We start from the raw sequence: 27,969 nt of genomic DNA, 5'->3' as shown, positions 1-27,969 counted from the left end.
CATACGTATACACGTATTTATGTTCGCGAAGCCCGGAAAGTAAAAGAAATCAAACCTGTATTTAAAAATTATTTATTCATCTTTCAGCCAACTTTACGTCATGGATAGTTCAGGAAATGATACATTAAAAGAAAAAAATACATAATTTATAACAGTATCATACAATCGTGTGTACAAATGCAAGATGATTAAGACACGGATTTCATAAATATAAATAACCAGCCCAGCCAAGCGCTTCTCACGCTTTAATCAGGCAGTGTTGTTTTGCAAAAAGAAAATAATGAGAAAGTCCATATTTGATACCCAGACAATTTTTTGTGCGGGAAATGAAGTAGAAATATTGGTGCTTTTCTGACAAACAGTGATGAAGATCGCCTTCCCTGACGAACAAAAGTTGTCAATTTCGGCTGCACTTTTTATTAAACGGATCATCGAACAGATCAGCGAAAAAAAAGAATTATGACCAATTTGATCACGTTAGAGTGTATCTTTTGTCAGAAGACGATCCCCTCGTCCTAAAACTGTATGCTGGTGATGAACGGGTATAAAAAGAAAGACACTGTCCGTCGAAATCAGACAGAACTGGAATAAAAGTAGGAGGGGCGAATCACTCTTCGACTTCTGCAAGGCAGTAACCAGAATACCATGGATCCACCCCCGCATAGCTCGTGATAAGCTGACCATTCAGAGCGAATACTGATTCTGCGAAAAGAAAAAAAAAAGTCACGATAAAAGACGCATATGTAATGGTGTTCAGCTTCAAACTCGGAGCTCCCTCTTTTGATCCCATATATATGTCGGTAAAAACTGGAGATCAGAAAAACTTCAAAAAGGGGCGAGTGAACTGTAAGTAAACAGTTCCATGAAGGACCTGGTGCCCGTCAGCATTTCCGACTTCCCACCTACACTTTTTTTTTTATATACACTAAGAAATTACTTATATACCGATTTTTCATATCATTAAGTGATATCTGGTCAGTAATGAATAATGATACATCAGACGGTATGAAGATATCTCAACGTTAAAATCAAAATCGACCTTCTTGAGAAGCAATCGAAAAAGAAAAAAATGAAATTTTACCTGCCAATATTCATTAATGTAGAAGTATTCTTGGATGTGATAAGACGGGAAACTATCAACAACAAACCAATCTCGTTGCATATCATACATACTGTGATCATTACAAAAATACCAAGTGTAAATTAAATAATGCACACCTAACAGTGTGATATTTCTTGTTATTATTCTGAAGAATGGTGAGAAAATAGCATAGCTTTTGCAATACATGTTCCGTGGGCCTATTTAGCACACCAGTGTGTTAAACCATTTTATACAGGAGTAGATAAAAGTGAAAAAAAAATATGCAGGAGGAGAGAGATACCCAAGACTTAACCCAGGAAATTCAATATACCATACAGAATGAAATGTTAACATGCACTCCTGCGGAATTTAGTCTGCTTACTAATTAATTTGTCAATTAAGATCAGCCTGTCTAAATGAATGCTCTGATACACAGTATGTTAACAATTACATTTTAATTTGAATTTCTCTTAAGACGGCTCCGATAAATCAAGAATGCAGTATGCAACATTACTGGGAACAATAAACATGCATAGAGACATGGGCAGACATAAAGATTGCTCGAAATGAAACTCACATAAGCATGGAGCCCAGGTGTGCCAAAAATACCCTGCTAGGAGTGCGCAAAATGACAAAGGGCTAAGACACCTGCACAATTACTTCAAGAGAGGAAAGCACAAGTGGATCATTTCTGTGAGAAGTAGGCCACAATGAATATAATGATGGGAACAAAAAAGAGAAATTGTCTGAGAAAAACATCATCTCAGAATTTGACCTGCACTTTATGATAACAAAATTGAATTTTTGATATAAAGTTATTAATGTTTTTATGGTATCTTGTTGCTGTCATAATCTACCATCTTCTGATTCCATGTTTAAGCACAAAATTCAAAACTTCAATTGAATTTTTTTGGTGAAAAATTCTTTTCCTGGTAATTTCTCTATTTCACTGTATTTCATTGATAGTATAAAAAGTAGATGATAGCCTAATATATGGTAGAATTGATAAACTTCTAGATATTTACGAATGAACTAAATCCACATCAAACAGATAAATTTCGAGAATTTCTCTTCATTTTAAGCAAGATTGATTTGAGCATGTTCTTCTCATGAGATGTCAGAAATTAAGATAAATTCTTAAGTATACAATCATCCAATGTGCAAAGACGTCTGCAGGCATCAACTCTGTAGTAACTCTACTAACAAAACTGCTGCAGGAACCCAAAGTTTCAACGAGTTATGGAGAAGTCGACACAAATACTTAAAATTAGTGATAATTAGCTTCCTCACTTGAAGAAAAACTTAATCATTATTGATGAAGTAATATGCCTGATTTTACACCTTTAGACAGATTCAAGCTGTGAGGATTTAACACACAAGTTAAGGGAGGGATCAACTCCTAACATGAAATATCTGAATCTTTGGGATGACTTCTCCACATGACAGCGGCTATTATAGGAAACAATGCGGCTCGATACATGGGAATCTTTTCTGCAAGGTGCTATCACCCTCCTCTGGATTATCTGTTCGCCTTACTCCTCTGATGTATGACTTAACAGATTTTGCTTGTAATCTGTTTGCCTGCTTTGAGGGGTGTCAGAGGGACTTACTCCATGTTTTACTGGATTTAAACTCGATCAGAATGCATGCTTATGGTGTCGTGCCCCGACTTGAACTCTGATGACTAACATGTTAATGGAATCCCATTATATATGATGCCTATTATTGTTTGGAGATGTAATGTGCAGTAATGGAGCAATAGTTTTTATTGTTACTAGAATCTAATCTGCTGTTTTCTCTTGAATCTGTTGCAAAATGACTGACATAGTTACTGTATTGGCCTATCTAGTGAAACCAATACAACTCAAACTGCCAATAGAATTCAAATAACTGGTTATTATCTTGATAAACAGACTCAAGTTCATGTTTCTTCAAAACACAATTATTCTGTTTACAAAATCTGTTTTCACATGCAAGGTCTCTCACTCTTTAAACACTAGCTTTACCAGAAACCTTAACCAGTACAACCTACATGTTTTTATACACTGTATATTGACCAGATATACTGCATATTGACCAGAAACCCACAGATTTTATGTACTGTATATTGACCAGAAACCCACAGGTTTTTATATACTCTATATTGACCAGAAACCTTAACCAGTACAACCTACATGTTTTTATACACTGTATATTGACCAGAGACCCACAGGTTTTTATGTACTCTATATTGACCAGAAACCCACAGGTTTTTATGTACTCTATATTGACCAGAAACCTTAACCAGTACAACCTACATGTTTTTATACACTGTATATTGACCAGAGACCCACAGGTTTTTATGTACTGTATATTGACCAGAAACCCACAGGTTTTTATGTACTCTATATTGACCAGAAACCTGAACAAGTACAACCTACATGTTTTTAGACACTGTATATTGACCAGAAATCTACATGTGTTTATACACTGTATATTGACCAGAGACCCACAGGTTTTTATGTACTGTATATTGACCAGAAACCCACAGGTTTTTATGTACTGTATATTGACCAGAAACCTACATGTTTTTATGTACTGTATATTGACCAGAAATCTACATGTTTTTATGTACTGTATATTGACCAGAAACCCACAGGTTTTTATGTACTGTATATTGATCAGAAACCCACAGGTTTTTATGTACTGTATATTGACCAGAAATTTACATGTTTTTATGTACTGTATATTGACCAGAAACCCACAGGTTTTTATGTACTCTATATTGACCAGAAACCTTAACCAGTACAACCTACATGTTTTTATACATTGTATATTGACCAGAGACCCACAGGTTTTTATGTACTGTATATTGACCAGAAACCCACAGGTTTTTATGTACTCTATATTGACCAGAAACCTTAACCAGTACAACCTACATGTTTTTATGCACTGTATATTGACCAGAAACCTACATGTTTTTATGTACTGTATATTGACCAGAAACCCACAGGTTTTTATGTACTCTATATTGACCAGAAACCTGAACAAGTACAACCTACATGTTTTTAGACACTGTATATTGACCAGAAATCTACATGTGTTTATACACTGTATATTGACCAGAGACCCACAGGTTTTTATGTACTGTATATTGACCAGAAACCCACAGGTTTTTATGTACTCTATATTGACCAGAAACCTTAACCAGTACAACCTACATGTTTTTATGCACTGTATATTGACCAGAAACCTACATGTTTTTATGTACTGTATATTGACCAGAAACCCACAGGTTTTTATGTACTCTATATTGACCAGAAACCTACATGTTTTTATGTACTGTATATTGACCAGAAATCTACAGGTTTTTATGTACTGTATATTGACCAGAAACCCACAGGTTTTTATGTACTCTATATTGACCAGAAACCTTAACCAGTACAACCTACATGTTTTTATACACTGTATATTGACCAGAGACCCACAGGTTTTTATGTACTCTATATTGACCAGAAACCCACAGGTTTTTATGTACTCTATATTGACCAGAAACCTGAACAAGTACAACGTACATGTTTTTATACACTGTATATTGACCAGAGACCCACAGGTTTTTATGTACTGTATATTGACCAGAAACCTACATGTTTTTATGTACTGTATATTGACCAGAAATCTACATGTTTTTATGCACTGTATATTGACCACAAACCCACAGGTTTTTATGTACTGTATATTGACCAGAAACCCACAGGTTTTTATGTACTCTATATTGACCAGAAACCTTAACCAGTACAACCTACATGTTTTTATACACTGTATATTGACCAGAGACCCACAGGTTTTTATGTACTGTATATTGACCAGAAACCCACAGGTTTTTATGTACTCTATATAGACCAGAAACCTGAACAAGTACAACCTACATGTTTTTATACACTGTATATTGACCAGAGACCCACAGGTTTTTATGTACTGTATATTGACCAGAAACCTACATGTTTTTATGTACTGTATATTGACCAGAAATCTACATGTTTTTATGTACTGTATATTGACCAGAAACCCACAGGTTTTTATGTACTGTATATTGATCAGAAACCCACAGGTTTTTATGTACTGTATATTGATCAGAAACCCTAACCAGTACAACCTACATGTTGTTATATAATGTCAGGGGTCGAAATTAACTTTTTCTACCACAGGCTAATTTTAGCCTGTGGGTAAAAAATTCACAGGCTAAAATGAAAACCTACAAGCTAAAATGAAAATAATGAAGCAGTGCTCTTTTTATATATATATATTTTCAATCAGTGATTTTCCCCATCATTACTGAGCCTAGTGGGTCAACAGGCAGCGTTTGGACAAGACACTAAGTTACGTAAGTCATATGGTGCAATGTCTAGGTCTCTTGATTATCGCACCTCTAACAGTCTAATCCACGACTTGTTTACCGCAGGTCTAGATCCAGTCTTCCAATTTCATGCCACATCAGGGTTGTCACTAGTGATTTTTTAAAGCGAATACAGGACTCATGGCTTTTATAAGCAGCACGATCACGAGTCCTATGACTTTTTTGATAATCGTCTACGCAGTGAGAAATACACCCGTGTTGTCACTACAACCCGACCTCAATATGACAATGACATTCTCATGATTCTGATAAAAATAACTACCGGAAGACTTGGTAAAACATAGATTCCGATATTTTTTTGTAGATAAATGAATAACAAAAACGTCATACTTGGAATTATTCAATTTAATCACCCCTATAGGTGAACAGGACTCGTGGCACATGTCGATATGCGATGTCCAATCTCTAAAGCATTTGTTTGACTCCGAGTTTCTTAAAAAATCATAAAAGAAAAATCCGAATAAAAACGGTTATTGAAATCGGTCGTTCATGTAAGCGTTTGTATGATTCAGAGTGCAAGTTTGAGAAAAGCGAATAGCGCATCACCGTATAAAATGGATACGATACGATCATAGTTTGTAAATCACCACTCGCTAAGATTTTCGAGTGTCCATTATTTTTACTCGCTATTTTTCACATGTACTCGCATTTTGCGAGTATTTCTCGCTAATTTCGACCCCTGTATAATGTATATCGTATTTTGGTGTGCTGCAAATGTTGGTTGTTTTTTTTTGCGGATGAGAAAAATTCGCCAAAACTGAAAGTGCCAAAATTTGTATTCAAATAAATGATAATTCGTTAAGGAGGTGTACTACATCGTCATAATGGCTGATTTCCTTTTAAAACATAGGTTAGCGTGTTGACTGCTGAACTGTAGATCGCAGGTTCGAGTCCAGCAAGGGTTTACGTTTTTTTTCCAGATTACTTTATACTAAAACTGCATATTTTGACTAAATAAAGTGAATTTGAAATTTTCAAATATTGCCAATGCCAAAACTACCTGACATACAGTAATGTATCTACTAACATGAAGTGTTTTAGCTCACCTGAGCCACTGGCTCAAGTAAGCTCTTCATAATCAAATCTATTTATATTTAGATGTTAAATTCGCTTGCATACTCTTTAAACTTACATCTGAAGATAATGCATTGAGGGCGACATTTTGGTGATCTACGATTTTCTTATTTAACCAATGACATCATGGCTAACTTTTAAAGTTGAGAGAGTTTAAAAGCTGTGCTTACTTTTTGTTTTGCACATGTGCACCTTTGCGATGACAAGATTTTTTACATTATATTAACAAAATCATAATGTTGCAGATGGTGAAACATTTACATGCCATTCTGAGTGATGTTACAGAACTACTGAGGCAATTTCAACCAAAGCACTATACTGGATAACAGCCATTTTGGGCTCATTTAAATCTTTAAAGAAAGACTAAATCTCCTTTCATTTCATAACAAATATCATGCTTACAACACTTGTCTCTAATATTTACAATCATTTAGTTGTAGTATATAGCATCAAAAGTGGTGTAATTTAACAATTTTACTGAAATTCAGTTAAAATGCTAATTTTTGTTATCAACCTCTTGCTCAAACAATACATTTTTCTGTCCTCTAAAAATGGACATTATCATAAATATATAGTCTTTGATTAGATTCTTTAAAAAATGTTCCATTTTAAAGGGAGGTTTAATGATGACATTGTAAAGTCTTCATCTCTGGAACCACTGTAATTTCAGGTTTGTTCAGTGTGTGAACCACTGCACCAATCTTATAATAGTAGTAACTTCAGGTTTGTTCAGTGTCACGATCAACATGGTCAGGGTTTACACAGGAATAAAAACTAAAACATTTCGAGATCTTCTCAAGAGCAAAATGGTTACAATCTGTCAAAATACTGCGCTAACGTCCTTATGCAGTGTAGATTCATGTGTGTTCAAACCCCGGGCTCCTGGTGTTATAGGAAGTGAAAACAATATTCTGTATGACACCCATCTGGTGTATTAAAAGTTGTCCAATGACTAGCTGCAGAACCATAGTTAGACTTGGCTTAGTGCGGTTTCTGGGCCCGCAGATTATGACAGCCATACCTCTGTAACAAAGAGTGCCTAACTCAGGTGAGCATTGAGGCCCATGGTCCTCTCTTACATGCGTTTACTTACTTTTCAATATCTGGATTTGGATCTTTCATATTTTCTAATGTTGTTCTATCCTGAAACACAAGAAAGTCTTTATTTGGTGATGAATTCAAACTTAATGAGAAAGCACAGGTTACATTTCATTGAAATTGCATGAAAAGTCTGATCATATGTATGAATTTATACATAAACTGATTCTATTAGTTATCAAAGGTGTACAGAGATTTACTCAAAGTTGTTTCCTATACAAAGGGTACAATCCAACCCAAGGTAAATCTCCATACACCCTTGATTGGACCTTGATAACAACTTTATTTCCTATATTACCAAATAATATATTATAGTACATGTAATTATTTAGTGAATGCTATTTTATATGTTTTACAAGTGGGGTAAGAAATGTGACATCATAGTACATTGAATTGGACAAAATACCGTTAAAAAAAAAAATGCCGTTACATTTTTTTCTTTGCATGTAGATACACATGGCATTGTGGTTGTGGTGTCACTTAATTTACCCCCTCCCCACCCCAAACCAGCAGGGTGTACAGAAATTTACACCCAGCTCATTAACCATCAGAATGTCATCTTACAAGCTTCATAAGAGATCAAAATACAGAATATACTCTTGGGAGTGGAACTTTTCAAACATTTAAAGAAAAATTATTAATGATACGTCAAAGTAATTCTGCTGTTTTTCAAAATCTATTTATTTTCACTACACTTGCACCGATAAAACTGTTCAATAAATTCATTTATTTACATGTATATACAGATACTTGGGTGTGTTATGTAGGATGTCTTAACCTTCAATCCCTCTAATCAGTGATGAACTTTTCCATATAGTGCCTAGCGTGCAAGTTAGAATAATGATGGCCATTTCATAACGCTCATGGAAATTAAAGCTGATTCAGAAGTTTATACTATTTATAAATACACAGTAAATTCATATCTGTTTCACATGCTGCTATTTACAATTAATGAAACAAGTCTTTCTGTATTGGAAGTGAGTTTTGATCATAGGATTATATGTTATAGTAAATGTTTTCCATTATGTCTTCTATAAATCAAACAAAGGCGAAGGTGGGATGTGGCTCACTCAAACGTCCCGCCCATGCGTGCTGTGCCCGATCACTTACAGGAACTGTGCCTGATGACTTAGGAAGATGAACTAACTTAACATATAGTACACTGTGCCCGATCACTTACAGGGACTGTGCCTGATGACTTAGGAAGATGAACTAACTTAACATATAGTACACTGTGCCCGATCACTTACAGGGACTGTGCCTGATGACTTAGGAAGATGAACTAACTTAACATATAGTAGTAACATGTATCATTCTTTGGGGTGAGATCAAAAGTTCAATGTTTGACAAAAAACTAAAATCACAGTTTTCACCAAGACACCCCCCCCCCCTAAACTAAATACCCGGTACATGTATGATGAATGTTGAAACTAATCGATTAACAAGTAAAAATATACAAGTATAAATAACACTTTACCATTTATTCACCAATGAAGGTGTACATTAAAACTATTAAATGTTCATTAAAATGCAATATTATGATGTTTTTTTTGAACAGTCAGTTTTCTTTTTTTTATTTCCACTAAAGTGTAATTGATGTCAGATGACAGAAACTTACGGGAGATTTTATTCCCCCTCCCCTAACTATTTTAATTTAGATTTTTATCCGACATCGATCTTTTGATCTCGCCCCTTAAATTCTCATATCAAATCTCCAACCCACAAATAAATTCTTCTATACACCATGATACACTTTCAACATTTTCCTCTCTTGGTGAGGCATTTTTTCTTTCAGAGTATTTTGATAAAAAAAATCACATCTTTTCTGCAATATTTATGTCACAAATTTGTTAGCAATTTGCTATTTCACAAAATACTTTTTTTTGTTGCAACTACACGAAATGTTACAGGTGTTTGAAAAATTTCTTTGAAAGAGAGCATGTTGAATAGACATTGGTTTGGAGCAACAACCCTCCCTTCTCTGAAAAATTGACGTTCATGTATTAATTTTACATACCACGAGTAACATGAAATGTTGGCCGATTAATTGACCACCCATCACAATTCCCATTAAGACAGCGAGTGCAGTCAGAATATAGGTAAACCAAACTTCATGTCTAAATTGATATGATTCCTGTAAAAAATCTGATAATCATTATTCATGGAAGAACAGTTTGTTTCATGGTGAAAACCTTGCCACATTCTTGGTCAGAGTTTTTTTGAAGAATAAAAATCTGCATCAAGCCATAGACTTTGGTATCATAATGTACTAACTGAGAATCTGTTCACTTAAGGAGGTATGCTACACCAGAGAAATTTGATGTAGATGAAAAGTGGAGGATATGTAAAACAATATTTTGAAGTTGAAAATTTTCAAATTTACTTTATTTTGTCAAAAAATACAGTTTTAGTAGAAGGTAATCTGAAAAAAATTTAAAACCCCTGCTGGACTCGAACCTGCAACCTACAGTTCAGCAGTCGGTATTCTAACCTACTGAGCTACTCGGCTAGGTATTTAAATGGAAAAGGAAAAGTCAAATATTGCTGATATCGATTTTTTCATCCATGTTTTTAAAGGAAGTCAGCCATTATGACGATGTAGAGTACTACCTTACGATTTCCTTCCCCAATGTAATGTCTCAATGACCTTTCTGCACTTGCATGCTACCAGGGAAATAACGAGTGTTCAATTTGCCATTCATGTAATAGGAGAATAGCAGAAACATACATGTTCAAGTTTAATAAAGGATTTACAGAAGTTTTGGCTAAGTCTTCAGAGCAGAAACAAGAAATAATCACTACAATTACATCAGCAATCAATATAAACTAAAGGGTCTGGAAAAAAAAAGAACTGTGTAGAAGAAAAATAATAAATTTTGTTTTCTGTATGATTTGATAAGAATTCAAAATGGAAGATAAATCTGTTGATGGTGTTGTATGCAAACAAAACTCATGTGGCATTGATGCATTATATCATCAAATAGTTTAAAGAATTGGATATCATATCTTAAATTAATTAAGTTTAACATAACAAATATAATTATAGAATACAAGTATTTGTCTATCTGTATCGTTTCTAAATATTTGTTAAATATATTCATAAGCATTAGATATAAATTATCAAGTATATGTATCATTATCATTAATATAAATTTGCTTTAAATATAATCAAGTCACGCTTGTAATTTGGAGGAAACATCTTTGATTGTAATCTACAAACATAAAACAATAGCAAAATCTACAGATGTGGCCATCCACAAAAAAAATTATTTATTTGCTGTAACATGACTGACTCATGCAAATCTGTCCTATTCAAATTTCCTTTTGCTCCATTTTTATGAGTGCGCGTTTTTCTTTTAACTGAATACCATGTTGTTCAAAAGATGGCATCGGATATTGCAATGGAGTCTATCATCTTTTTAGTGATCTTTAAAAAAAAAAAATCCTGACATATTAAGAAAAATAGTTTTTGATTTTGAGTGGGAACAAACCAATAATTGACTTACCTACCTACTCCCTACTAAACTGAAGAGTCGTGTTGCAGAAAAATAAAAAAATAATTTAAGGATGGCATGCATTCAGTTACTTTCTAATCCTATAACTAACAAGCAAGAATAGTGAAGTCTGGTTTGAAAAGGAGAATATATGAAAAGTCGAATATGAAAAGTCCAGAAATAAGGGATATTTGTGCACAAGTTATTGAGTTTCCAAGTATCAGAATAAATTTGGGATCTACTGTCATTCTCAATAGTGTAAAATATAATGCATGTTGTTTGTGGAATGCACTCCATCTACATAAAGCATACCCACCCAATTGAGATTTTGATGCAGGTCAATCAAACCAGTCCCCATGAATATTCCCATTGCCAATGACATCAGTACAAGTAAATACTTGAACCAAATACTATGCTTGATGTAGAACACAGTCTGTAAAGTACAGAAGACAAAACTTAAATCATTTCTAATTTTTTGACAAAACACACAAATAAGCATGTGCAGTAATCAAGATTTTCTAGGGGAAACTTAATTTCTAATGAAGAGTTTAAAAACAGTCATCAGATTGCATTTCCATGATTGGAATGATGTAAAATTTGCATAGTTGTAGTTCCGGGGTACTAATCCTGTACCAGGGATGTGGCAAGATCACCAATTCTTACAGATATACGTACCATAATCAAATTAAAATTCTGACCAATCAGACCATAGCCCATGAAAGCTAGCATAAAAATGGTTGATGCTAGAAGCAGACAAGTTAACCATACTTGATACTTGCTGATAAACAATTCCTGTAATATAGCAACACTGAAAGCCTATAACAATGCAAAACAAATGTTAACAACACCAATCAATTCAGGGCGGCATGCATTGCTGTAAACAAAACATTTTCTACTTTTATATTGTTAATTACCTAACATCATATGCTTATTTTGTGGATTTTATTTCCCACAATGCTGATCAATTTTGTTAGCTCATCACAGAGCTTAAAGCTCAGGTGAGCTTTTCTGTTCACCTGTTGTCCATCTGTCAATAAACTTAACACATTTTTGACTTCTTCTCAAGAACTGCTTGGCCAAATTCAACCAAACTCCTTAGGTAAAAGAGATTCAAGTTTGCTCAGATGAAGAACTATGCTTATTTCAGAGGGGAGATAATCAAGAAAAGACAAAAATCAGGTGGGGGTCTTTTAAGAATCTTCTCCTCAAGAACCACTGCACCAGAGAAGTTGAAATTTACATGATGTAAGCTTCTTGACAAAGAGAAGATTCAAAATTGTACAAATAATAGTTTGTAGCAGTAGGGTACATGTACGGCCACACTAAGGGATCTAAGGGTTTTACATGTGGAAATATATAGGAAAAATCTTTTAAAATCTTCTTCTGAAGAACCATTGGACCAGAAAAGTTTAAATTACATGAAAGCTTTCTGACATGAGTAGATTCAAGTTTGTTCAAATCATATCCCCTGGGGTAGGGTGGGGCCATAATAGGGGATCAATGTTTTACATGGATATATAAAAGGGAAACAGCTTTAAAACCATGATTAGTCATATTGACATGATAGCATCTACAGGTCAAGTTTGTTCAATTCAGGGGCCCCTGGGGTAGGGTGAGACCATGCACATTTGGAGATTGAAGTTATACACGTGTATATACAGGAAATTAATTCGAACAAATTCTTTTCAAGAGTAGCAGGGCCACACTACATCATATTCGAATGCTAAAGTTCCCAAGTTGTTTGGATTCAAGGTGGGTTTTTTTATGTCATTGTGACTATAGTTGGAAAGGGGGTTGGGGTATATTGTTTTATCCAGTCTGTTTGTCAGTCCAAAACTTTTTCATTGCTCATAATGTTATCACTTGTTACCAAGGTGTTTGACCTTGTGACATTGACATCTGACCTACCTTGAAGAAAACCTAACCTATACAATATCCCCTGAACTATTTAAGTTAGAACTTTCATATTTTGTATATGGTATTTTCATGTCATACCATGATTTTTAACTTTTTGACCTTGACCTTCTTCAGAACAGCATTCTCATGTCCAAAGTCAAAGTTACAAGGTCAAACATACTCCAATATATATCAGTCACTATTTCCCATGGGCTGCATTGCTTGCCTAAGTTACCTTGGCCTTGCTGTTTAGCAGTTGTGATTCTTAAAAGATTTTTTTTTATTCCCATAAAAAATTTGATCCCATAGTGTGGCCTCAAACTATACCCAAAGGGTCACAACATAATTAAACTTGAATTCACACAAACATAGGGATGTCGTAACACCAATGTGAATGACAACTGTATACAGCCCAATTTTTGCAGTAGTTTAAATTTTGTTATTTTCATTATACACCAAAACCTGTGAAATCAAAATTCACAGCTATCCATAACATTAATGAAGAAAAATTCAACAGTGCTGTGAGGGATAGGAATTGATTTAGATAAGAAACTGATAAAATTATCAAGGCGTGTACATTGTTCATTAAGGAACGAATGCTTAGACCATTTATATTGGGTGGGTGGGGGGGGGGGGGGGGGGGGGGGGGCATAAACAATGGAAGTATTAAGTAATTGTAAAATTGGCCGAGCAAAAATTGTCCCATGTTTCCATATTCCCGTATTACAGACAACCTTGACATTTATAGATATGTCAAGTTAAAAGGTCAGTGCTTTTATCGAAAAATAAAATAAATTGAAATAACATAGGCTAATAACAAAATAGAATTTTTTTTTAAAATAACATGCAAAATCCTGCACATTGTTGTTCTTATAACCTTTTCCATTACCTTAAATTGTAAAGAGGTTGTTTGTTTGTTTTACATCATGTCAAGAATTTTTCACTCTGATATTGAGATGTCACCAGCTGTAGGTGAAGTACCAGAATTTTAGACCTATGTAATTGTTTAGTGCTCAGGACTGTACCAGTGAGGGTTCTTTAATGTGCCAATGCCTGCAGTGACAAGGGACTTACGTTTGTAAGGTCATATCCAAAAGACCCGTGATTCTTACTTCGAAAAGCTCAGCATTTGGCGAAAAAGCAATCACAACTAATGTCTACGTCTTCAGTTTGATGCCGACATGGCATGAGTTGGGCTTGAACTCACGACCTCCCAGATGAGTTACAAAACGAATGCTCTAGCAATGAGCTACCGCGACCAGTAAAAAAAAATTTCATGCCTTTAGGGTGCACGAACTGAAATGGGATCAAAATTAATTTTAAAATTGATCATATAAATATTAGAACAAGGTCAATAGAGATACATTGTCTTACAGTAAATCTGTAGTTGTATTAATCAACAAGTATTTCTGTTGGTCCTATAAATCTAAACAAAAGATCAGAATTCCAGCATATGACAATGATATTAAAAAGAAGAAAAATTTAAGAGGGTACGTTAGTGACCCTTAGTACCTCTTCTTCATTCCTACAAAATCCTATGTTAAAATCTGAACCCTTATCTATAAACTCACTCTAGTCCTGAGTTTGGACATACTTTGGGAAAAAAATCTAACTTCAGGAGGAATGCATGTCAATTTGAAATGAGAGGGTTGAAAACATAATACAACAGAAGCAGTTGTAAAGCTGGAACTGTGAAATAATTTTTTGTGGCTTTTCTGGATACAGAAAGCCCTTAAATTTAAGCCCCCAAGAAACCATTATCTGATGATAGAGGAAAGTTAACAAACTCTCCTAGTAATATGGTAAACCAACTTTTATTCACAAGTCTACTTTAATTTGCAAATCAAGAACAAAAAAACATGTTTGCAATGAGTAATATACATGATTGAGCCATTGTGTAAACCTTATACATAAAGAAATTGAATGATTCATGTGATAAAGATTTGCAAAGTCATGGTTATAAATCTAAAAGTATTTCTTGAATGTGAATAAAAAGTTAGTTTATACAGTAATTATTCCATGAAAAACATATAGTTTACTTTTTGGTATCATTGAAATTGTACCCCCACCCCCCTCTCAATTTTTTTTTATTGAAAATCAAATTATTCTACAATAATGCATGTTTGTACAATTGTTATAATCTTAAGATTGTTCCAGAAATTTTTCAACAAAGCAAAAAGCATCTTTTTAGACAAGCAATGCAAACAAGTGGTGTAATCTAAATATATGGTGTTAGTTTATTTTACTTTGGTAATCTATGTGAGCTCTGGTGAGTTACTAGGTAAACTGTACATGGTTATTGAACATAATTACAAGGTTATCATGGTTACGGTGGCTCACTACACCTTGAAAGAGTTTATCAAATCAGCACAGAATGATTTAATCATGAAAGATATGATGATGATATGTACTAAGTACATATCATTATATGTCATAAAGACAAAATATGCAATTTTGGAGAAAAACAATGATTTTCAAAAATTTATTTCAATAACTATATTGAAATAAAACACACTGGTAGATTTGAACTCGTGATCTGCAAGTCAGTGGCCTGATACCTTATCCACTGAGCTACGTAGATATACAAACAAATCGATCGATAAAAGTAATTTCACAAAACATTTGAATCGCATCTTGTGACAGTGTCATAAAATGTAGAAGTCTTGATGTAGTGAGCTACCTTATATTGGTTAACTGTTTGGGGAGAGTACACACTAGCTACATACAAACACTAGCCACACAAAATTCTTGTTGACCCTTCATAAATCAAAATTCCACTTTATTTAAATTGTTGAAGATAATCTTCAATATCTATATTAAAGCAAGTTTATAATGGATCATACCTTATCACAGGTGATGCATGCTGGGTAATACCAATAATGCAACATTAAGGCCCAAAATGCCATCCAACTCAGACAGAAGGCCCAGAATATGAGCTGCATAAATGCATAATGGTTCTCCTCACCAACACAATTGTTTATCCTGCAATCATATAAACAGATAAGGGCAAATAAGTATGATTTAAAATATATTTTATATGAAGTTTTTAAGAAGTGAACAAATTTCATAAGGTAGGCATTGAAAAGGGGGAAAAAAGGTTGAATATGATATCTAGCTTCATCAGTTTATTCGAATTACAAAGTAAGCATGATCACTTCTAGCATGCCAGTCACCATAACTATGACACCAACATATATGCCACCGAAGACAGTGTCTTAAAATCAAAATATAAGATAACGCAAAAAATGAAACATTTATGTTCTTAAAATAAATAGATTCCATTGTTGAGGAAAATTGTAACACGCCTGTTTTTAAAAAATACACTTTGAAAATTCATGAGTACTGATGTAAACAAAAAAATCACTAAAACGCATCAAAGATGGGTATGGCTGAGTTGCAGTTTGGAAAATTATGCACGCTTGCATTCACACAGTAAAAACATGCACGTATTTAATATATTTTATAAGTATGAAGCTTTGAATGGCCGCAATAGGTATTTAGTGTGATAATGACCTTGACCTTTGGATTTCAAAAGCAACATGAATCTTGAATGTCATCAGGATTTGAAGTCTGATAAACATGCACCAGCAAGTACATGTATAAAAGTTAGAGACAAGCTCAAATCTACAGTATATAGTGAAAAAGAGACCTTGACCTTTGACCTTAAAATAAATAGGAACCTTCCTCTTTTGGATGTGATCACGTTATTTAAGTCTCACAAAGATGCACCAAAAAATATGAAAGTTAGAGACCGGACAAGCTCAAATCTATGGCATTTAGTGACAAAGTGACCTTGACCTTTGACCTCAAAATAAATAGGAACCTTCCTCTTTTGGATGTGATCACGTTATTTAAGTCTCACAAAGATGCACCAAAAAATATGAAAGTTAGAGACCAGACAAGCTAATTGTGGACGCCGCCCGCCCGCCCATCCTTCGCCAATTCAAAAGTAGAGATTTGCTATGCAACTCGGCTAAAAAAAAAAAACACAAAAAAAACAAAAACAAACCAGCTGATTTACAAGGTAAGTCTATTCTATGAAAATTACACTAATTCTTGTTAATAGCAAAAATCAAAAGAATATAGCCCAAAGTCAATGAAATATATGTTCACTGAACCCTAATTGTATCCAAAACCCTGTCATACGAATAAATCGAAGTCCTGATCAAGCAAGAAATAAAAATGACAGTTTGTTTACTTTTGCAAAGCAACAGCATACTGACAACTTGTGACACTGGGACTGGCATACTAAAAACAACCCGGTTTTTGTATGCATTTTAATGCAGTTTTTGGAGATTTTCATACCAAGGACAATGGTGGTCCATTCTGAGTACACACTGTTGGCACCGACGACAATGATGGGCTCTCTTTGGTCTTTTTCGCTGACATTTCTCACACATTTCCCAATCACTTGTGTCTAGATTTTAAAATGAAAGCAATATGACTAAAAATAACCTTTACAGTGTAAAATAAAATCAACTCGGTTAGAGTCATGACACACATTTCTGTAAAATTTTAACCTTTTCTCCTAGTGACTTTGAACCCAAGCAACTGTCCTTGGGTCAAGGTCATGAAAGACCCTCAAAGATATGAATACCCGGTAATTGATATTTCTTTGCCAAAAAGTTCTGATCTGAACATGATTTGCATAGACAGATAAACTGGATGATTCCTACATTTATACCCCCCACCCCCTCCCATTTCATTTGCAGGGGTATAATATTATAAACAAATGCATGTAACACTTTACCAAACATTACCTATGTTGTCAGTCTCGGAGATCAGAGGCACTCGACCAGGATTGAGTGTTGATGCTTTGAATAGGGCGCATACACACATCACTGAACACAATATATACACTGCAAAAGGTGAAAAGCATGACAGGAATACAGGTAAATATACAAAATACTGCATACAACAAAATTTAGACCTTACCACTAAGAGTGTGTTCGAGACCACTGTTCCCGTGCTCCGTTCTTAGCGTCGCGAATGATGAGATCATGTGCGCACTCGTGAACGGGTCCTTGTTCTTTGACCACACTACCTACACAGGTGGTGCGAGTTCCTGCACCTCGAACCCATTCTCATGATGCGTACTCAGCGTATGAGATAGCCAGGAATTTGTACTCGTGCAAAGAACAGTGGTCTCGAAAGCACACTAAGTGATACAACAGTAATGCTAATAATTAAGTCGGTGTAGGACTTGATTACTGTGGAATATGTTTATCAACCATAATTAATGTTATACGTAATCTACAGTAGGGCTTCGGTAATCCGGACACAAACAATTCAGATTTCATCTATCAGAGCATGTTTTGGGGTGGGGTGGGGGTAGGTGAAATAAATTTTTACTCTGACATCATTTTGCATTGATAATCCAGAAATTTGCATTCCAAAATCAGACAGTCCATCATTACTACATTTACAAAGGGACTAATTCATGATTCCTACCCCCACCCCCCAATTTTGTTTTTCAATTCTAATGATCAAAATCTATTGTCTAATGTGTTTAGTTTGGTTTCACAAAAAATTACGGTTATACATTATCAAATAAGCTCATTTTAGAGAGTTTATTATTTGTTTTGTAAACAAAGACTGCAGCATGTTATTGTTTACAAAGTTTTCAAAAGAAATGGATATTGATCTAAGTTTATTACACCTATCACAATTCAAGTATTCTTTAGGTAAAATGTGTTGAGAATATAAAAGCTAAATTTGTAACTGTGCAAAATGAAGATGCTTTATATTACAAGATTAACATTTCACTGGTTTGTTTGTAAACATAAAAAGACACAAGTCTTTCTTTACATATTAAACACACAGTTGTGACTAAAAAATATTGCTTCTATTCTTGCATTCAGAAGCAGGCCTGGGTAATGGTAATGTAATGACAACCAATTTCAGTGTAAAGGGGGTGTAATGTGTAATGGGCCTTTTTTGCATTACAAGTATAATAGTAATGTATAAATGCATTATTTGTAGAAAATATATTGTAACGCATACTGCATTCCATTCCATTACTTAAAATATTTGATGATATTTTGGAGGTTTAGAATAGTGATTGACTTTTAGACACTATGAACAAAAAGATCAACTTCAAGTATATTGTCTTTAAGACCAATTCAACTTAATTAGTAGATTATCATCTGGGGTCACAAAAAAATATGGGGCGGGTGGGAGGATTTAATTTTTTAATTTTTATTTCCCCGAGAAAACAAATTAATGACAAAAGGCAACACACAGTGTTAATCAAGTTAACATTCAAAGAATCCTTGGTAGAAGATATGAAACCAACATTCTGTGACTTTAATCATTCACTCATGTCACTGGGAAGCAAGTTTGTTTGAAATCGTAATTTTTGTGAAAATAAAAAAAATCGGGGTGAGCCCTTTAATGAGGGGTGGGCGGGGATGATAATCTATCAATTAATTCTAATTGGCCTAAGAGTTAATAGTATAAAATGAACAACATTTTTAAAGTTCTAATATACCTAAAGTATAGTAAGTTAACACTTCAAATATTTATTGCATGTTTTCCTAGGCTATTTGTAAGGTTTCAAAGTAGAATATTGTGAACTGTTTTCAGAAATTGTCCTTTCTTTCAGACAGATGTTCTCTGAAAAATGAAACTTTTTGACACATTGATGATAATCGAATGCAATGAATAACTTACATGTGTTTCCTAACATTAATTAATATTTTGTGTGCTTATATTACTGTATATCTAAAATTCATAAAATAATAATCAGTAAGAAATAACTTTCTGCTATTTCTTTAATATCAGTACATTACATGTAAGTAATGTGTAATGTAATGCACTCTCTAGTAATGTGTAATGTAATGCACTCTCTAGTAATGTGTAATGTAATGCACTCTCTAGTAATGTGTAATGTAATGCACTCTCTAGTAATGTGTAATGTAATGCACTCTCTAGTAATGTGTAATGTAATGCACTCTCTAGTAATGTGTAATGTAATGCACTCTCTAGTAATGTGTAATGTAATGCACTCTCTAGTAATGTGTAATGTAATGCACTCTAAAGTAATGTGTAATGTAATGCACTCTCTAGTAATGTGTAATGTAATGCACTCTCTAGTAATGTGTAATGTAATGCACTCTCTAGTAATGTGTAATGTAATGCACTCTCTAGTAATGTGTAATGTAATGCACTCTCTAGTAATGTGTAATGTAATGCACTCTCTAGTAATGTGTAATGTAATGCAATTCCCAGGCCTGTTCAGGAGGTCCAAATTAGCCGTCAACATTAAATGAGTTATATTTTTAATGTTTAACATAAAAAAAAAAAATGAAAAACATTTTTTTCAAAAATTGTGATCTAGACCCTTTAAAATACATTGCAAATTGTTCTGACTGCATATCTTTTTTGAAAGTCAGTCTTAAACAATTTAAGCAAGGTATTTGAACTGTAAATTAAGAACAGAGAAGTCACATGGTCTGATCAAAGTGATTACCTGTGTCCTGTTAAACACCTCTCTAATTGTGTGTTTAATTGAATGGTAATGTGCTGAAATGTGGATTAAACAGTATGTGCTGATTATAATCTGATTAAAATCCTACGATCCGCTCATGTAGATCGCTACACTAGTGTTTAATTTTTGATTTTAATCAGATTGGTGCTGATCAAGACATGACATTGCCAATTTGTGCACATTGTGTGTGCCTTGCATGCAGTGTTAAATAATAAACATATCTGCTGCAGCGTATTACTTGATCATCCAGATCAATAGGTAATTAAGAAATAGAACATCACTACCATCCATATAAATATATTTCATTGAGCTACTACATGTACATGTATCAGATGTGTGTGGCTGTGAGTTATTATCAGTATGTTCAAATCAAAAGCGTGCATGGGTGAAAATTATTTTAAAATATTTGCGAAATTATGGATTTTCTCTTTTTATACTGTTGATTGTAGTGAAACATATTTTACATATACAATTGATTATTATTACGATGCTATAGTAGTTGAACTGCATTAATATTTTTAAACACTGGATACTAAGCTAGAAAATTACTGTTCTTAAGAAATGTGGCAATTTATAATTGTGCATGCATACATCCATAATTTGGATTCTGTTCCTAGATCTTAGCACATTAAAATATTAGACATGTGTGGGCATATCAAATTGGTAGTAGTTGCTTAATATTATGTCAGGCTTGGCTGGTTCTCTCACCCATTTATTGGCTTGGATAATAAGACAGAATACAAAACATAACCAAAAGCAGATTAAACATTGGTCAACTGATGCTGACAACTGTTATATAATTTAGAGAGGTTACTCAGAGCAAATTAAAACAACATTAGGGGACAATATGAAAAACAGAACACATCTTGATCAACTGAGGACAGATCGAGACAATTCTGTCAGAACTCCAAACTAAGAATCCCATCAGACGACTGATGTCTTCAAGAATTGAAAACTGATCAAATGTGCAAAAAGTGTCAATAAGTATGTTAGTGCCTAGTAATTAATTAAGTCTTAAAACAATTTAGTTTTCAATTAATTACATATAGGCCTAGTGTTGGATTATTTGCTTTTTAGTGCATGTGGTATATAATTTTGTATTTCTTTTTGAAGTGCTAATATCAATCAACATGAATATGGATATTTTAATTTCAGTATTTTGAAATAAATCCTACATCTACATTTGAAATGTTAACATTATCATGATATACTTAATTTATTCAATAAAGTAAATGAATAATGACATACTGCGGAATCATCATTGTTCACGGGGGATTGATGTTCGTGGATTTCAGTGCATAGAAACTATATGTAATTTTGCACTTTATAAATGAATAAAATAATAATAATAATTTCGTGGGTCACTCTTACCCACAAATTTACATGTTGTCGAACATTTTTTAAAACCAAGTAGAGTTATCTCTCCTAGTGGTATCATATCGCTTACCAAAAGAAATTACGTCCCCACGAACCTGAAAAATTTTGCTTACCCATGAACACCCCCCCCCCCAGGAATTAAAATGATTCCACAGTGTGTTAATTTTATGTTACACCTCAACCAATGCTTATTCGAAGACCCAACATATACATGGATGCTCCATTTATCCAGACATTTACTTAGATCCAGAATTCTAAGTAAACTCTAAGAAGTGTTCAGAATAACAAGGTCCTATTGCATTAGTATATAAGACAACTTTAGGGTAATTGAGAACACCTTTTGGTTCAATTTGCAGAGATAAGCCACTTTACTATAGTTCGTATCTCTGTCTCCACAGAAGTCCAGACTACCAATTACTATACTATACTATATATCTTATCTATACTAACATGGCATCATTTCTCTAAAATGTAGGTGAGAAATGGGGAAGAGGAAACCATTTTTGAACCTACTGGACTCATACATGACATTATCGATAACAGTTGATCCATTGCAATTAGATACATGTAGTTTTACATAAGTACATGATCATCAATTATAGTAAAAATCTTAAAAACATTAACATGATGAGATAATTCAACAAACCATGGGCTTTAATGGTCACTCACGAAATGTGCAACAACCTTTTCTAAATCTTATACCTCAAGTGACTCATGTAATGTAAAAACTCAGGTGATATAAAAACCCAAACTTACATGCAACAAATGGTTCTGAAGCTTGGCCATCTCTCAAATGAGGTAACAACACCACCCACAATCCACACCACGTACCATACACCCAGTACGAAAAGGTGAAAGCTAAACATAGAATTCCATTTTTGTCTTTCACAAAGTGAAGCCTTCCCAGAAGGGGGAAGTTTTTGACAATAATGTTGCTTGAGTATTCACTCGATGGTGCTGGCTTGCCTAGACCAAGACCAGACACAATGGTTGTTGGTGAAACTATGCTTTCTCCCTCGTACATTTTCTTCTAGTGTCTGTAAACTGTTGCTTGACGTTCTCAGGAAAGCAACTAATGATTCTAATTGAAATAAAAACACACAATTTTAAGATTAAATTGAAGCAAGAATAGTTGATAGAAGTATCAAATAATTCTGCTATTCAAAACCACCATATACAGTGTCTATACTAAGTATCATACGCATGTATTTTAAGATGTTTCAGTGACATCAAGATAATTCTTAACACTTGATCTTTGTATTGACAGGGTAAAAATAGGCAGTGCCTGTTGCCCAATACAAATATTTTGAATAAAAAAAGAGTCTAAATCAAATAATTTTGCTCCTGAAAACCAACTTTTACAGGTCAGGTGTACATAAAAAAAAATTGTGAAATATAAAATCAGAAGAGTTTTTCCCCTTTAAAAATTCAGAATTACTTGGAATTTTTCTCTATGAATTTACAAATTTTGAAAATCAGTCTAGTGACAGAACAAAGTACAATCCTACTGTCTGAATCTTTAATTGTTGATAGGAAATGTCAATTTTCTAATCAATGTATCAGTGATCTTAACAGTGTTTATCAAGCAATTCACCCAGAACTCTTGACAAAAAACCTGTATATTATGTATATAATTAACAATAAGGTAGTTACTGTCCATGGAAATACTGGTATATCAGCTCGATCAAGCCTATAGACTGCGAGGCATCATGCCTATAGACTGTGAGGCATCAAGCCAATAGAAAGCAAGACAAAAGTCAAGCCACCTATGAGCTTGATCAACTCAATATATTTCCATAGATGGTCAGTAAAAAATCTGATAACTTTCATTTTGTCAAGGACCAATTTCCATACTTCGTACTATTTTTTTTACCGTCTATAGGTGTATCACAGTAATACAGCGCTATGCTATGAAGAATCAAATTTGCTATACATGGGAGACACACAATTCAAGACCTGTCTGGCTAGTAATGACCTTGACCTTAGACATTCTGATCTTCCGAGCGACATGGAAAAGTGCATGTTGATGTTCTCTAGTTATAAATTGCAGAACATCCATTATCAGGATTTTTAATGCGAAATAAGTAAGTGAATCAAGATGTAGGTGTGATCATGTTGATGGGGGTCATTTGAAAAAGATTTAATCATTCAAAATGGCCGTGGCATAGCTACATTAAAGCATTGTAAGCACATGCTTACAAATATTTTTTCCAATTTTTTTTTTAAATGCATAGGTATTTTTTCCATAGCAGATTCCAACAACACTTTGTGAAGTTGCTCCTATATGCTGCACAAAATATTAACTGCAAGGTTTAATAAATTGAACTTGACTTTGACCAGGCAATAAACACTTTTGCATCAGATGGAAACTGTAAAATATAACTTTTATTCCCTTATTAGACAGTTACCAGAATTAAAAAATGTATGAAAAGAAATACTGCATCTAGTCACCAAACACATAATCCCAAGTCCCATTTTCACTGTAGTGTCAGTTGTGGTTATGAAAGGTGAATATAATGAATAATAATCAACCTCATAAGTCCTATAAGGAATACAAAATAAAGAGCTGGGCAATCGCCAACCTTTGGATATGCCAGGGGTAAGATCAGGTGCCTAGGAGTAAGCATTCCTGTCGACCGACCACACCCGCCGTGAGCCCTATACCTTGATCAGGTAAACGGGGTCATCCATAGTCAAAACCAGTGTGCTAAGAATGGCCTAACAGTCGGTATATGAAACACGTCAGACAGCATTTGACCCAAAGATTGGTTGTATTGGCAAACTAGATCATTATAACGACTATAGAATTTATGAAATGCTGACTTTAAACGAGACTGTTGAATCACCCTGTAACATCAAATTGTTTGTCAGTAGCCTGCCTCAGTTTAAAAACTGATCATATGTAGAACAAACTCTTGCGTATCAGATATTATCGAATATGTAGTGAATAAGTCTTTAGTTTTTTGTGTCCATTTTTCTTGCTTCTTTTGGTGTCTGTTCGTGCGTGTGTCAATGTATGGCTTTTTAATTTCTTTGAAAATCTTTGTTCCAAGATAATCGATTTTAATAGGTTGATCATGACAACAGAAAAAACAAGAGGCCCATGGGCCACATCGCTCACCTGAGTCACCTTGGTCCATATCGGAAGACTTTCTATATATATTTGCATGTAAAACCGTAGTCCTTATTATGGACCCAACCTACCCCTGGAGGCCATAGTTTTTGCAAACTTGAATCTACACTATATCAGAAAGCTTTCATGTAAATGTGAACTTCTTTGGCCCAATCGTTCACAAGAAGAAGATATTTGAAGATTTTCCCCTATATATTTGTATGTAAAACTTTGATCCCCCCTTGTGGCCCCATCCTACCCCCAGGGGCCATGATTTGAACAAACTTGAATCTGCACTATATCAGAAAGCTTTCATGTAAATATCAGTTTTTCTGGCTCCGTGGTTCTTGAGAAAAAGATTTTTTTAAAAAAATTCCTATATATTTGTATGTAAAACTTTGATCCCCTATTGTGGCTCCATCCTACAACAGGGGGCCATGATTTGAACAAACTTAATTCTGCTCTATGTTAGGAAGCTGTTTATGTGAATATCAGCTTTTCTGGCTCAGTGGTTCTTGAGAAGAAGATTCTTAAAGAATGTCCCTATATATTTGTATGTAAAACTTTGATCCCCCCCTTGTAGCCCCATCCAACCCCCAGGGGCCATGATTTGAACAAACTTGAATCTGCACTATATCAGAAAGCTTTCATGTAAATATCAGCTTTTCTGGCTTAGTGGTTCTTGAGAAGAAGATTTTTAAAGATTTTTCCTATATATTTGTATGTAAAACTTTGATCCCCTATTGTGGCCCCATCCGACCCCCGGGGACCAGAATTTTAACAATTTAGAATCTGTACTATATCAGGAAGCTTTCATATAAATCTCAGCTTTTCTGGCTCAGTGGTTCTTGAGAAGAAGATTTTTAAAGATTTTTCCCATATATTTGTATGTAAAATTTTGATCCCCTATTGTGGCCCCATCTGACCCCCGGGCGCCATGATTTTAACAATTTAGAATCTGCACTATATCAGGAAGCTTTCATATAAATCTCAGCGTTTCTGGCTCAGTGGTTCTTTAGAAGAAGATTTTTAAAGATTTTTCTTATATATTTGTATGTAAAACTTTGATCCCCTATTGTGGCCCCATCCGACCCCCGGGGGCCAGGATTTTAACAATTTAGAATCTGCACTACCTAATAAAGCTTATCTATAAATTTCATCTTTTCTAGCCCCAGTGGTTCTTGAGAAGAAGATTTTTTAATGACCCTACCCTACTTTTACCTTTTCTTGATTATCTCCCCTTGGAAGGTGGCCTGGCCCTTTATTTTAACAATTTAGAATTCCCTTTACCTAAGGATGCTTTGTGCCAACTTTGGTTGAAATTGGCCCAGTGGTTTTTGAGAAGTTAAAAATGTTAAAAGTTTACAGACGGACGGACAGACGGACGGACGCCGGAATACGGGTGATCAGAAAAGCTCACTTGAGCTTTTAGCTCAGGTGAGCTAAAAAACCACCAAAATAAATCAAAGCTGACTAAGATCCTACTATACTTTACAGAACTTGTCCTGTACAATTACAATATAATACTTCCTATTACCAGCCCGTCAGATTTATCGCGCTTTGATGACTCTTGCGTGTCAATGAACAAGTCTCGCGAGCAAGTGCGAGATTACCGGGACATAAGCAAAACGTTGATAATAATTCGTATTCAATGCCATATTTGTTTACGTTGTCCCGGTAGCACGACTTTACGCGCCTTTAATTTGAAGAGTTCCACTAATGGAAATCAAATTTGTTGTTGAGGTATTAAAACTATTACCAGAATGAAAAAATTAATTTCCACTGTAATTGAAAACTATGCTCAGCTTCTGGGGGGCTGCTGCCCCCTGCTTACATTTAACCCCTAGCTATGCCACTAAAATGGTACATTCTGGGTTTTGCCATCGTCAGATACCCAGATCTCATCATGTTATCAGTAGACGACAAGATCAGCCATGGGAATCTGATGATGTACATGTATTTTTCAATCCCCGACCCTAATTTATTTAAGCTCGGTATCAGAATCCAACAAATTAAATAATCAGCCCTTGGTTTAACCCAAAAATGTTGATATGTGATGGTAAGAAATTTGAGACATCAAAATGTACGGATGGTATCGTAACTCCCATAAGTTCCTGTCTTCTGACATTGATTAGATGAATTTTTTGGAACAAATAAATATTTTTAATGCGATATTGAAAGAATACATGCACACTTTCATTTGTGAATAATCAGTAGATAGTGCTATTTTGTAGCTGTAATTGAGAATCGATTTAATCAACATTTATCATAATTTAGTTCTAAGGGGGGTGGGGTCTTTATGAAAACTGAATTTAGGTTTCCTGTCACAACATTGATTTTTTGACATTGATAGAATGTTCTATCGTTAAAGTGATAATGTCCTACGGACCCGGTTTAACGGCCTGTCCCGAGACACTGTTTGATTATTCTAAATACTTTATCTGACATGCCGATGAGAATTTCGAAATTCATCTGGCATAGATACATGGCGATTGCAGAGTCTACACTTATAATAAATTTTGTCATCAATCAAAGTTTGCAGTTTATATTATGCGATTAACATATCAGTATAACTAAGAATATGCGAATATACATCATTTCCTCTAAAATACATAGGGGGCCTATACAATCGGAAAGGGGCATGGCAATGATCTAGCCTGGACAGGAATCAATATAAAACAACTCGGCTGAAAGTAAATGCTAGACGAATAAACTAGAGAATGCCCAAAGAAAGTTATGACCTGAAATTATCTGCAGTGTTTATATACCTAGAACAACCCTTTTCTATTTAATTCAAGCACATTTTTTCTTACCAACGCGTCGTTGTCAAACATGTCGTCCATTTTACCGGAAATCAAGGCGAAGTAGGGTAAAAGCAGGAAGCTACATGCATACCATAGACCAACTTGTCCTGTCGAAGTAGATCAAGTTGTCAGTGCTTACCATGATCAG

General features: G+C 34.4%; 1 protein-coding gene across 4 annotated transcripts; it reads right to left on the bottom strand.

Moving 5' to 3' along the window:
* Positions 1–56: 56 nt before the first annotated feature.
* On the bottom strand, positions 57–27,969 carry LOC125670579 (palmitoyltransferase ZDHHC21-like). 4 transcript variants are annotated; one of them, XM_048905815.2, is made up of 9 exons: positions 27,831–27,969; positions 22,662–22,986; positions 17,800–17,898; positions 17,345–17,456; positions 15,883–16,021; positions 11,460–11,576; positions 9,667–9,783; positions 7,645–7,694; positions 57–702 (listed from the first exon to the last, which is right to left on the bottom strand). In XM_048905815.2, exons 2-9 carry the CDS (start codon positions 22,927–22,929, stop codon positions 573–575), a joined length of 1,032 nt encoding a protein of 343 aa, XP_048761772.1. In that variant the 5' UTR covers positions 22,930–22,986; positions 27,831–27,969; the 3' UTR covers positions 57–572. The 4 variants fall into 4 exon arrangements, with proteins under 4 accessions (XP_048761772.1, XP_048761776.2, XP_048761775.1 ...); XM_048905819.2 differs by lacking the exons at positions 9,667–9,783; positions 11,460–11,576 and adding an exon at positions 11,819–11,935; XM_048905818.2 differs by lacking the exon at positions 9,667–9,783.

This window comes from Ostrea edulis, chromosome 4 (genome assembly GCF_947568905.1).
Source record: "Ostrea edulis chromosome 4, xbOstEdul1.1, whole genome shotgun sequence".
Taxonomy (NCBI): domain Eukaryota; kingdom Metazoa; phylum Mollusca; class Bivalvia; order Ostreida; family Ostreidae; genus Ostrea; species Ostrea edulis.
The sequence above is the reverse complement of the archived record's forward strand: the minus strand, read 5'-3'. Positions and strand labels throughout refer to the sequence as shown.

Bases quoted from the DNA above. Each gene is read 5' to 3' on its own strand.
- LOC125670579 (XM_048905815.2), bottom strand. From the start codon at position 22,929: ATGTACGAGGGAGAAAGCATAGTTTCACCAACAACCATTGTGTCTGGT. The intron at 16,022-17,344 runs GTATGAAAATCT...ATATGATTGCAG, and splicing joins ATGGACCACCATTGTCCTTG to GATAAACAATTGTGTTGGTG. The intron at 9,784-11,459 runs GTGGGTATGCTT...GATTTTTTACAG, and splicing joins TGCATCAAAATCTCAATTGG to GAATCATATCAATTTAGACA.